Genomic DNA, 13,340 nt, shown 5'->3' on the forward strand with positions numbered 1-13,340 from the left:
GGTATTATATAAAAGAAATCCCACATCGACACTTCCCTCTGATATTGAGGTCACCCGCTGAATTTCTTGCCCGCTTTGTGGGATGATGACCTGTTCTTAGTCAAAGTCAAGTTGATTCACAAAAAATAATGAAGAGATGTGGTATTGCTCGCAGACTTGGGGGACCCGACAAAACTTGTGCGGCCATCACAGCTCCCGTTCGTTCCCTCGGCTGGGGAGCTGAGCGCTGGCTTCCTGCTCGTCTTGTCCTGCACATCCTGGGGACGATGTAGGTGCCGGGGGAGATCTGGAAGACGCATCCTCACAGCCACCCTCCACGTCAGCTCCCCGCTCTGCACCCCGAGGGGTCCTGCTGGGAGACCCAACCGGGCCCGGGCTGGCTGCCGGGAGCCGAGTGCAGTGGTGTGAGCTCGTGTATTTAGTTCTGTTTAATCGGCATACCAGGAGCACCCACCTCTGTTCCTGGTGCAAGAGGAAGTTAACAGCTTCTATTTTCTAAGCGCCGAAGTGGAAGCTGGCCCGCGGCCACGAGGCAATGGCACAAAGTCATTCAACAAATGTTTACTAACTTCCTTACCGGGGTTGCAAGTCCAAAGCAGAAGGTGGTGAGCCCTTCAAAGACCTCCCCCTGCTCCTCGACAGAGGGGACAAAAAGGAAGCCCAGAAGGACAGGAACGACTTATGTCCCCAAAGACAGAGGTCTCATAGCCCACTGCTCCAGACAGTATTGAGCACATAGTACGTGTTTGCAGTGGGGTCAAATTGTGTCTCCCAGAAGATATGTTGAAATCCCCACTATGCCAGAATGCACCATTATTTGGAAATAGGGTCTTTACAGACATCATTAGTTAAGATGAGGTCATACTGGAGTAGGGGGCGTCTTATGCCAACATGACAGTGACACACAGACACCAGGGGAGGACACCATATAGTAACATAGGCAAAGATTGGCTCTGAGCCTCCAGAACTGTAAGAGAATAATTTTCTATTGCTTTAAGACACCCAGTTTGTGGTATGTTGTTACAACAGCCCTAGGAAGCGATATATTTATTTATTTTTATTATTATTATTTTTAATAATTATTTTCTTTCTTTGTTTTTTTGCTGAAGAAGATTGGCCCTGAGCTAACATCTGTTGCCGATCTTCCTCTTTTATTTTCCCTCCAAAGCCCCAGTACATTGTTTTATATCCTAGTTGTAGGTCATTCTAGTTCTTCTATGTGGGATGCTGCCACAGCATGACTGACGAGTGGTGTGCAGGTCGGCACCCAGGATCTGAACCAGCAAACCCGCGGCCACAGAAGCACAGCACATGAACTTAACCACTATGCCACCTGCCCAGCCTGTGTATAGTTATTTATTAAATGGCTCGAATGTGCACTGGGCCGGTGCTGAGCTCCTGGCTTGGCACACCAGCAGATCAGAGACAACAGGCTTGCGGCTGCCGTGGCCCAGGGCTCATGTTCTAGGGTCAGAACCCAGAGCATAGAACCCAGAGGCCATTAAAAGGAAAAGACTGGGCCGAGCCAAGCAGAACATGACGTGGTATTTACTCGACATACACTTTTGAGCATGTGTTAGCAGAAACGGTTCCGTGTGCGAAAGGAGCAGCGAGTGTTGCTTTTAAAAACACAGACCGTGCTCATGTTCATAACAGCGTTATTCTCAGAAGGCAAACGGTGGAAGCCACCTAGGTGTCAATCGATGGAAGAATGGACAAACACAATTCGTCTAGCCAAACAATGGGAAATCATTCAGCCTTAAAAAAGAAGGAAGTTCTCACTCAAGCTACCACATGGTTGAACCAGGAAGACAGTGTGCTCAGTGAAATAAGCCAGGCACAGAAAAACAAGGACTATGACTCTCCTCCCATGAGGTCGTCAGAGTAGTCAAAATCAAAGGGACAGAAAGTAGAGTGGCAGATGCTAGGGGGAGGCGGAGGGGAGAATGGGGAGTTGTTATTTAGTGGGTACAGAATTTTAGTTCTCCAAGATGAAAAAGTCCTGGAGGTTGGTTGCACAGCAGTGTGAATATACTTAACATTACTGAACTGGGTACTTAAAAATGATTAAGATGGCAATTTTATGGTATATATATTTTACCATAATTAAAAAAAAAAACAGACTTTGGGATCAGGGTTCGAGTCCTAGCTCTACAGGTTACACGCTGTGTGGCTTTGGGTGAGTGGCTGCACCTCTCTAGGCCTCAGTTGATAGTGATCATCTGAGTGGGGAGGATTAAGTGGGTCACGGTTGTTGATAACGTACAGCAATAAATGACATCGATAGAGTTCCTGCCCTAGGGGGCCTACAGTCACCGTAGATACTATTATTCCATTATTACTATTTGATGATGGTTCAAGTTGAGGTACCATATAAAACTGTGTCCTGAGGGCAGACCAGGAACAGAGGGTTAAGGGGGTTCTTGGTGGCTCAGGAAGACAGACGAGCCTTGACCCCAAATTGCAAAGGGGAGCGCAGGGGGTTGGGAAAAACAGAAGCCAGTTTGAGAGGCAAAGTGTTTCTTTGGGATCAAAGAATCGCAATTCGGGAGCACAGATTCAGGCGGAAAACCAAACAGTGTCCCGCTGGGGAGGAAAAGTCAGGGGCTTTTAAAGGCCAAGAAGGGAGCTCGTATGACAACAAATTTTATCTGGAGTTGAGGCAGAAAGCTGGCTTTGGCTCAACGGCCGCTTGACCATTGATCCCATCGTCCCCGAGCCCTCAGTCCTCAGTCTCTGCCATCAGGACGTCCAGGCTCCTCCTGACTCATCGAGACCCAGTTGCTTGTAAAACAATTGCCAGTTTGGTCCAGTCCAAGGTTCAAGGAACGAGATGATGGGCAAGGCAGTCCCTCTGGCGTGGCTGCTCCGACCGTGATTTAAAATGGCTCCGCTTATGTCACTTTTTCACAGGACTGAGTGGCTTGGATTAGAACCTGCCTCTGTGTCACCTTCCCTGAGGGACCTTCTCCTTGGCCTTCTGAGCCTTGGTGTCTTGAGAGAGCAAAGTGGAAGGCACAGCAAGACCCAGAAGCTGCTGGGGCTCCCGGTGCTGTGGGAGAAACTTATGGAGGCTTCCAGGAGAGGCCGGGCTGCGCAGAGGAGGCCCTGAGGGCCGGCGAGTTCTCTCCCGGGGGCAACAGGAGCGATGGGGTGGGGGCGAGCAGTCATATCACAGGCTGATATGGCAATAGTCAATTGGCTGTTTTAAAGTGTATAATTCAGTGGTATTAGGACACTCACCATGTTGTGCAACCATCACCACTATCGAATTCCAGAACATTTCGATTCCCTCAAAAATAAACCCGTACCCATTAACCGTCACATCCCTATTGCCCCCCCACACAACCCCTGGCAACCGCTAATCTACTTTCTGTCTCCGTAAATTTGCTTCTTCTGGACATTTCGTATCAATAATCCTACAGTATGCAGCCTTTGCATCTGGCTTCATCCACTGTGTTGGAGTACGTATCAGGGCTTCGTTCCTCTTTATGGCCGAAAGTCAACTGGACGTCTGCAGAGTTGTGAGCGACCATGTTAATTGCGCTAATTTATTTAACAAGTCCTGGGCGAGTACTATGGAAGTGCCCTGAAGTCGGAGATTCTCGTTGCTCTTTCCCCAGGTGGAATTCAGAACATAGTAGATGCTTAATTAAATATTTACGGAACAGGTGGAGCAGAAAGAATCCTGGAGGGTATGGGCTGGGGACTGTCCTGAAGAGAGAATGACAGCAATACCAGGACCCTTCCCCGTAGCTCTGCTGGACCTGCACCTGTCCCCAGCGGCCTAGAGGGGACACCAGCCGAGCAGACCAACCGGATGCACCAAAGATGAGGGCAGATCCCAAGCAGCCGTGTGTTGGGGTCAGCACATACCTCTCAAGAGAGCCGATGGCGAAATTTCTAGGAGTATTGCAAGCTGGCACTTAAACACAGCCATGACCTAGAATTAAATGGGATCACTTACAGGTGAATACATTATATCAAAAACCAAAGGTAGTGGGGGCCAGCCTGGTGATGCAGTTGTTCAGTTCACCTGTTCCGCTTCAGCAGCCTGGGGTTCGCAGGTTCGGATCCCGGGTGCAGACCCAGCCCTGCCCATCAAGCCACGCTGTGGCGGCGTCCCACATGAAATAGAGGGAGATTAGCACAGATGTTAGCTCAGGGCCAATGTTCCTCACCAAAAAAAAAAGGTAATGAATGCTCAAAAGTCATCATGCTCTAATTATTTTCCTATTATCTGTCTCTCGGGGTTATTTACATTTATCATAGCTGTATAGCAGGGGTTTTATAGAACAGAGTCCTGTTGAGCATCTCTTGGATTCTGTGTTCAATGATGTCATGTTGGCAGCTCGAAACTGGCCATGGTGAAAATATTTACACCGTGGAAGTTGGCAGATGCCGCCCACCAGGGTTCTTTTCTCCAGAAAGCTGGCTTTTAGTGTTGACCAGCATTGCCCTGGTCCTGGAACAGGCGAGCGGAAGAGTTAAGGAGGCAGTCCTCCCTTCAGGAGTGCCATCCCCGGGGGACATTTTGGGAATGTGTGAGGGCATTTTGAGTTGTCACAATGGTTATGACACTAGCACAGCATTTAGTGACTGAGGGCCACAGCCGCTAAGGGTTATGTAACAAACAATCATCCCGCATCCTCGTGTCTTTCGAACACCCTACCAGACATTCATATAAGTGGAAAATGTGTTTCTATGTTTCTGAGCCCAGAATCTGTTTGCATGTATTTTAAGTCTCCCTTTCTGCTTTTTTTTTTTTTCCTTTGGTGAGGAAGACTGGCCCTGAGCTAACACCTGTGCCCATCTTCCTCTATTTTGTATGTGGGATGCCGCCACAGCATGGCTTGATGAGCAGTGCTAGGTCCGCCCCTGGGATCCAAACCCACGAACCCCAGGCTGCCGAAGCAGAGCGCTCAAACTTAACCACTGTGCCAGCAGGCCAGCCCCACCCCTTGCTTCTTTTTTCCATGTCATTGAGTCATTGGGGAAATCGGGTCATTTGTCCTCTAGACTGTCCCACATTCTGGACTTGGCTGATTGTGTCCTCATGGTGTCAATTCACAGGCAACTTTATCCATCTGTTTTCTGCAAAGTGGTGATCACGGTGAGAGTCTTGATCCGATTCAGGTTCTTTTTGTGTGTGTGGGCGGGGTAAGGTTTGTAGATGGCGCCACGAATTTGCTGTCACCTCACTCAGGGGCCCAGAGAAGGGCCCTTGTCCCTCTTTCTCCGTTAGGATTGTTGGGGGCTCTGGCGGTGCCACCTCATCCCTGCCCAGTAAAATTTCTCATCAGTCTTGCACCTGATTTCGGCAGCCATAGACAAGCATTTCCTGGACCTATGATTTCCCATGAGGGGATGCAAAGTAGTAATTTTCTAAGACAATCTTTTTTGAAGTAAGGGAAACAAAAGAGTTGCTATTTGCCAGGTATTTTCCAAGATTCCAGCCTGCCTGGTTTCAAATTCCAGCTTCTATGACTTTCTTCCTGTGTGGCCTCAGGCAAGTTACTTCACCTCTCTGTGCCTTGGTTTCCCCTTCTGTACCATAGGGCCACTAAGAGTGTCCACCTCACAGAATGGTGAAGATGGAAGGAAGTTGGTAGGCCAGGTAAGTGCTAAGAGTCATTTGCCAAAATAAATAAATGTAGGACCCTCAGAGTCAGGAACAGCCTGGCCCAGCTGTTCTCTGCCCGCCTCCTCCAGGCTGCCTTCCCGGCCTGTGTCCAGCAGGCATGTGGGGAGGGAGGAGGAGCTTCAGGCTCAAGTGGCTCCAGCAGCCCAGCCACCCCACCTCTCACTGACTCTGGGAGGCCAGGGAGATCCTGGGCGGGGTTTTCCCTCCACCACGGTGCGGTGCCGGGTGCCGGAAGTTTCAGGAGATTTCTGAGTGAAGAGTCAAGCCCCAGAGAGCTGCTTGCAGAGCCACCTTGTCGTGCAGTCCCCGGTTCCTACAGCCAGAACCAGGTAGCAGGTGAGAGATGGCGAGAGGGGGCTCTCCCTGCACCCTGCAGCGTGCTCGCGTGCGTGTGCACACACACACACACACCCGGGGCAGAGAGCTGGGCACAGCCTTGTTCCCGGGGAATCGGGGAGTGGAGCCTCAGCCGTCTACTCCTGGGTCTCTGGTCCCCTCTGGGATGCACCCACCTCGGGACCTCTGGAAGCAGAGGGTCCATCCCTCACAGCCCCAGACACCCATGTCCTCTGCCCCCAGCACACCAGGCATCTGACTTGCCCATCACTCCTCAAGCCAGCTGCCCTCCTCAGCCCCCATCACCTTCCTTCCTCGAAGATCTGTTCCTTGAGCCCCCACCCCCTCTGTCACCACCACGCTCCCCTCCCCCACCCGAGGCCACCAGCTCCCTCCCTCCCTCCTGTCACCCGTTTCCTGACCGACCTGAGAGTGAATGTGCCTCTGGAAAGGCCAGGGCGGCGCCAGTAGGAACGAGAGTTCCATTCCCATCTTGTAGGCTGCTCCCTGACCTCTGACCTCCGGGATGGAGGGCAGGACCCACCCACAGGACCCAGGGGTCCCCCACCCCGGGAGGCGTCTTGGTCCCTTGCTCCCTAATCCCGTCCTGAGTCACCCCTTCCACTCTAGGCCCAGAATCAAGTCAGGGACTTCAAACTGGTGGCCCCACATTTTTGTCTTAAACTCTTTCCCCAGCGTGGTGATTATAGTGCGACTTTGGGAGGCCAGGAGGGAGCTGGGGTGGTGATGAACTGGGTGACCTGAGCTTACGGCGGGGGAGGAGCCGAGAAAGGGAGGGAGAGGCTTTCGGAGAACAGGGAACAGGACTTGCAAATCCCAGGGTGTGACTGGACTGGACCTGGGGAAGGGGAAGATGGGGTTACTGCACGGAATAGGCTGGTGACCAAGCCTGGGGGGTGGGCAGCCCTGGGAGGGCTGTGAGCTGACGGGCAGGCTCAGCTCTGGGTGTGGGGACACACGGGGCTCTAGAAGGCAGAGGATGACGCCAGGTCTGGGATAGAGAGACGTGGAAGAGACGGAGAGAATTAAAAAGAAATTATTGGCAGATATTGGTGGCTCCACTTTTCTGAGGGACCTGGAGGCTGGATTCCTCCTTCAAAGTTGGGGCTCCTTTCTGTCCTGCGTCCTACTGTGATTCCCCCAAGGGACCACCCTCAGGGGACTATGACCCCCCCTCTTTCCACTCCCTCCATGGCTGGCCTGAAGTGCCTGGCGCAGCTGTAGAGACTGAGGGCAGATAAGGAGATTGACTCCCTGACCTCAGGGGACCCCAGGAAAGGCAGGCTCCTCCCATTTACCAGAAGTGGCACCACCTCAGACTCCAGCCGTGGATACTCCCCAAGCTTTCCCCGCAGATGTCAAGCGAGCTGCTAGCTGAGTCTCCTCCCATCCCAGCTGCCACCCCAGCCCTGGCCAGACGAAGACTGACATCCCTTGGCTGAGCCTGGCATCAGCGTGCGGCTGGGGTATTAACCCTGCTCCAGTAACAGGTCCAGCCTGTTGTCAGCATTCACCGCAGGTTTTTGTTTTTTAATTTTTTTTATGGTTTCATCATATGTAGAACTTTTTTTTTTTTGAGGAAGATTAGCCCTGAGCTAACATCTGCTGCCAATCCTCCTCTTTTTGCTGAGGAAGACTGCCCCTGAGCTAACATTCATGCCCATCTTACTCTACTTTATATGTGGGACGCCTACCACAGCATGGCGTGCCAAGCGGTGCCATGCCTGCACCCTGGATCCGAACCGGTGAACCCCAGGCCACCGAAGCGGAAAGTGTGCACCTAACTGCTGCGCCACCGGGCCGGCCCCCATCACCGCAGGCTACCCATGTGCTCACACAGGCCTGGAGAGAGGCGCTCTTACTTATCCTCCCAATGTTTCGGATGACGACACTGAGAGGTCAAGGCCCTCGGTCAAGGTCACACAGCTGATAAGAGCAAAACCTCAGTGGAGGCTCCACTCCCAGACTCTGGGTTTGGCCCCGTGAGGTTGTCGCCACCTCTTCCTCCTCTCCCTGCAACCCCGTCAAGGCCAGGGCGCCAGGTCTGGAGGCGCTTGCCATGCTAGCTAGACTCCTCAGCAGGGACCCATCCCCCTTCCTGGGTCAGGAGGGAGGGAACAGCCAAGGAGGCTGAGAGATTGTTCTAGAACATTCTGTGTTTCTTTTGACCCAAACAAAACTAGCCCTATTGTCTTTCTGTCTTCTGTAAACAAATGTCAAAGGGACATTCAGGGCCCCCTCCCCCTCCTGCCAGCCCAGTGATTAAGAGGTTTGATTGCAAAAGTCAGATCTTCCAATATGCATCTTTTTACCTACGAGATACTGGGAAATAAAGACCAAAAAAACCAAACCAGAAGACAGGGACGTGAGGAAATGAGAGATTCGAGGGAGGGAGGGAGAGGTTGGTGGAGACTGAATGAGAGAAGGAGCAAAAAACAGATGGAGCCAGGGGGGACCAGAGAGGTGGAGACCCCATTCCTTCTGCCTCTGTTTCCTGGGCACCTACTGTGTGCCGAGCGGTTTCCGAGGGCTCTGGGGGACGCACAGGGAACACGACAGACACTGTCCCATCCTTCATGGAGCTGTGTGTGTCATCAAGAGACGGAGACCCAGGGTCCTGATGGGGACTGACGTGGAGAGAATGGGGACAGAGCAGGAGCTACCGATGGGACCCCGTGGAGACACATCTCTCTTGCCTGCCTTCTTCTCTCTCCCTCCCTCTGTCTGTCTCTCCTCTTATTCTATTCCTGTGTTTTTCTCCCTGTCTTCATCTTTCTCGGTCCATCTCAGTCTCTCTTGGTCTGTCTGTCTCTCTTCCTGCTCTCTTTCTCTGGTTCTGCGCCTGTGTTTGTTGGTTTTTTCCTCCTGATATTATTACGGCTCCTTCAACTTTCTTTAGGTTTTCTTTTCTTTCTTTCTTTTTTTTTTTTTTCCTGCAGGGAAAGATTGGCCCTGAGATAACATCTATTGCCAATCTTCCTCCTTTTTTTTTTTTCCTCCCAGTGATGGTTGTATATCCTAGCTGTAAGTCCTTCCACTTCTTCTATGTGAGCCACTGCCACAGCATGGCTACTGACAGATGGGTACTGTGGTTCCAAGACTGGGAAGCAAACCCGGGCTGCCGAAGCAGCGAGAGTACTGAACTTTAGCCACTAGGCGTCAGGGCTGTCTCTCTCCCTGTCTTTTTCTCCATTTCTGTCTCTCTATTTCCCTCTCTTCCCTCTTCTTGGTCTCTTTTTCCGTCTCTCCCTCCCTCCCTCCCTTCCATACCCTACTCTCTCCCTTCCTTTCCTCCATCGTTCTGTCTTCCCACAAACATTGCCATTGGCACAGCCCCCCTCCCCTGCCCCATGTCCTGTGCTTGGCAAATTCAGAGCCAGAAAGAGGAGCCAAGTTTACTCCTTGCCCTTCAAGTGCCCACAATCTAGTTGGAGAAAGAATTCAAGAAACACTCCGGAGCTCTCCGTCCTCCTACGTTGGTGCTCCCCCCCCCCACTTTCCCCAGCTTCCTCCTGCCTCCCAATCCCCAGAGACTTCCTGTCTCTCCAGAGTCAAGTGGTCTTGAGGAATCCTGTGAGGATCTGGACAGGAATGAAAGTGCAGTGCGGCCTTGAGAGAACAGGAGCCAGGAGGCCACTGGGGACCCAGTGGTACTTTCTTTCTCTCCCTCCTTTAGTGTGATCTCACTCACTTTTTACTCTCAGGGCTGAATTCACCCTGCTCGTGGATTTCTCGGTTCAGTTAGGGATGGCTTAGCATGGCCGCACCAGCAGCCAGACCGCATGCACTTAACCACAGTGCTGTGTCCTGTCAGAGTCACCATGTGAAGGACATTCCACACAGGGCTTAGGGAATGGAGACCTTCTTCTCACTGGCAATGAGGAGGGGGCCTTATCTGGATCTTGTGGACCGTAAGACAGAGAATCTCCTAAGCATCTGCTGAGCCAACCCAGCCCCCGGCTCCTTCTGTTCAAGTGGAACAGAAAGTTGTGCCACCCAGGAGTCCATTTCTGCTTGGGCTCAACACCTGCAGAGGACCCAGGTGAGGCCCAGACCCCCAGCTGAGTTGGTCCCATTCAAATCCAGGCATCTAGTTGACAAGCCTGATTTTCTTCCGGAAAGGTAACTCGCACGAAATCTTACTGGGCTCTGAAGGTTTCGGTGACTTATGAACCAGAAGCAAGGACGTTGCTACATTAGGTCCTGTGCCAACTTGGGTTATTCATGATTATCTGTAATAGACCGCACCTGCTTAGCTTCTGTCAGCTTCCTGGTTCAAGCAGGTCACACCCTGCTGTAGCTAGCCCCGATGTTCTCTTCTAAAAGGCCACTTGGTTCAGTCCTTCGAGCGGCCATGTAAACCCCACACCAAATCACCTGGAAACCTTTCCTCTCTGATCTCCCTTGGTGCAGAGCCTCCAGGATAGGCTGCCGGAAAGCCTGTTTGTGAGGAAGAGTTTTAAAGGCTGGGCGGGAGCCTCGTATCTGCAGGGAAGGAAGTGAGAAGTCTTTGAAAGAGCTGAGAGGTCAGAAGGCTTTCGTTCTTTTGACTCCGCCCAGCTACTCCCCTGTCTGGTGCTCAGAGTCCAGTCTTATCGATCAGTGGTCAAACCCAGCCTTTGATGGTGGCAACGCAGTCCAGGTGTTCGTCCCACCTAGACAACAGAATGACAAATCCCGGGGCTGGCCTGGTGGTGCAGCGGTTAAGTGCACACGCTCTGCTTTGGCGGCCCGAGGTTCGCCGGTTCTGATCCCGGGTGTGGACATGGCACCGCTTGGCAAGCCATGCTGTGGTAGACGTCCCCCATATAAAGTAGAGGAAGATGGGCATAGATGTTAGCTCAGGGCCAGTCTTCCTCAGCAAAAAGAGGAGGATTGGCAGCAGATGTAAGCTCAGGGCTAATCTTCCTCAAAAAAAAAAAAAAAAGGAAGAATAACAAAGCCCATCACTCATTTTGGGATGTATCTCAGCAATGATAAAGTGTTAGTGGTGGTGATGCTAAGTAATGATTGTTCTGCTTTTCCTTACTGTCTGTCCTGTGCAACCAACCCATTCCTGCAACTAATTTCTGTTGTAGCCAGAGCTGAAAAGAACAGGTTGTATATTTCTTCACATATACAGGGGTCTTCTGGGATTCCTTGGCCAGTAACTGAGGTTCTCTTGAGCTCTCTGCACATCGCTGCAGGTATCTCGTGGCTGCTGGTCGCTCTGCTTCAGCCTGCCTCTGACATGGCCCCACCGCTCCGCTCCCTGCTCTCTCTTTCAGCATCACCTGCTGTGGTCTCCTAGAACGCTATTTGATCTTTGTCCCCAGTTCCTGGTACACAGCTCCTAAGATCTTTGGCCCTTCCTGAGTGATCGCGGTCATAAGAGTGTCTTTGGTTCTGACGAGGTGACTCTTAGCAGGCCTCTAGATAGCTTCAAAATGGGGGCTGGTCACCAGAAAGACCGAGCTTGGATGACAAGGTTGGAACTTCGAGCCCCACCCCCAACCTCTGGGGCGGGGAGAGACTGGAGGGTGAATCCGTCGCCCATGGCCACTGATTTAATCAGTCATGCCTGGGGAACGAAACCGCCACAAAAACCCTGAACAGCGGGGTTCAGACAGCCTCTGAGTTGGCAAATACATCCGCGAGCCAGGAGGTTGGCCCACCGCAACTCCACAGGGACAGGAGCCGCTGTGCTCTGGACCCTCCTGGACCTCGCCCCGTGTCCCTCTTCCTCTGGCTATTGCTGTCCTTTATAATGTGCCAGTGAATGTGAGTAAGGTGCCCTCCCGAGTTCTGTGAGCCATTCTAGCAAACTGTCAAACCTGAGTGGGGGGGTCATGAGTACATCTGCTTTGTGGCTGGTGCATCAGAAGTGTGAATGGCCCAGGATTCGTGATTGGTGTCTGAAGCGGGGGCCGGTCTTGTGGAATTGCACTCTTTAACTTGTGGGATCGGATGCTAACTCCAGGTGGATCGTGTGAGAATTGAGTGGAATTGAATTATTGGACACCCAGTTGGTAGCAGGAGGAAAAAAATCCCCCCTCACCTGCCAGCTGCCTTCTGAGCCTTTTAGTAAAAATACTCGAGAGAGAGAATTGGCCAATTCATCTTGTAGGGCCAGCGTACACTTGTCAGAGGCCACAGCCAATCAATGGAGAAGCCACCGTGGACTCAGGTGTCTATCTCAAGTTCAGGTGTCTGTGGCCAGGAGGTAGGCAGGGCAAGTGGCTGAGTTCTTGATGGGCGGGGCAGTTTCCCTTCCCAAAGGATAGAGATGGGCAGGGCATGCGAAGACGGACGTGTCTAGAAACTGGGTCCTCGGTAGGCTCCGACACTTGTGCTCACCATATAGAGACACCCACATATGTCCACTCATAGTCTATAAACACCCACATTAAAACATACAATGTATGTGCATATAAGGTATGCACACTCATATATACACACATGCCATGTGTTCACAAATACCTACACACTATATGTATATAGTACACACCCATATGTGTACACAATAAATACACCTTCGTACATTACAGTGTGCACATGTCCGTTTACATGCACAGTTTCACACCCACATATGTGCACAATGTATAGATACTCATATGCACACACACACTATATGTATATCCATATATACTCGTACAAAGCACGTGCCATGTGTACACACACAATGCACACATATCTACATGTGTGAACACACACCTATGAACCCAATGTAAACACACCCACACGACACACACTCTAGAGACATACCTGCATACACGGACCTGAGTATTCACATTCGTTTACAGCACACAAAGTAAACCCACACCCACACACACCCACACGGGTCTGTACTCACAACTGCGCCGCCACGTTCCTGCGCCACGGCAGGGCCTCCATCCCCGGAGCTAACGTCCCCTGCTCTCCCTCCCCTGACAGCCATGCTCAGCACTCAGGCGCCTTTCTTCTTCCCCATGGGCCACTTCATCCTCTTCGTCTTCGTGGCTTCCACCATATTTCACATTCAGCAGCGGCTAGCAAAGATTCAACGCACAGGGGAGTTGGTGCCGGCGATGAGGCCAGCGCTGGAGACCATGGAGAGAACCACCACCAACCAGCCACCCATCCCAAGGGGTATGTGGACGATCAATGCAATAGGTCGCCTGGGGAACCAGATGGGCGAGTACGCCACCCTGTACGCGCTGGCCAAGATGAACGGCCGGCCGGCCTACATCCCGGCCCAGATGCACAACACCCTGGCCCCCATCTTCAGGATCACCCTCCCCGTCCTGCATGGTGACACGGCCAGCAGGGTCCCGTGGCGGAACTACCACCTGAACGACTGGATGGAGGAGCGGTACCGCCA

The 13,340-nt window shown here is 52.0% G+C and overlaps 1 protein-coding gene across 1 annotated transcript; it reads left to right on the forward strand.

Annotated features, from left to right (window-relative positions):
- Positions 1–5,902: 5,902 nt before the first annotated feature.
- LOC124232796 (galactoside alpha-(1,2)-fucosyltransferase 2-like) lies at positions 5,903–13,335 on the forward strand (the record flags this gene model as incomplete). Its single annotated transcript, XM_046649707.1, has 2 exons — positions 5,903–5,980; positions 12,914–13,335. A coding segment is annotated over exon 2 (420 nt), but the record flags the coding sequence as incomplete, so codon positions are not given.
- Positions 13,336–13,340: the final 5 nt, after the last annotated feature.

Source organism: Equus quagga, unplaced genomic scaffold (assembly GCF_021613505.1).
Source record: "Equus quagga isolate Etosha38 unplaced genomic scaffold, UCLA_HA_Equagga_1.0 116408_RagTag, whole genome shotgun sequence".
Taxonomy (NCBI): domain Eukaryota; kingdom Metazoa; phylum Chordata; class Mammalia; order Perissodactyla; family Equidae; genus Equus; species Equus quagga.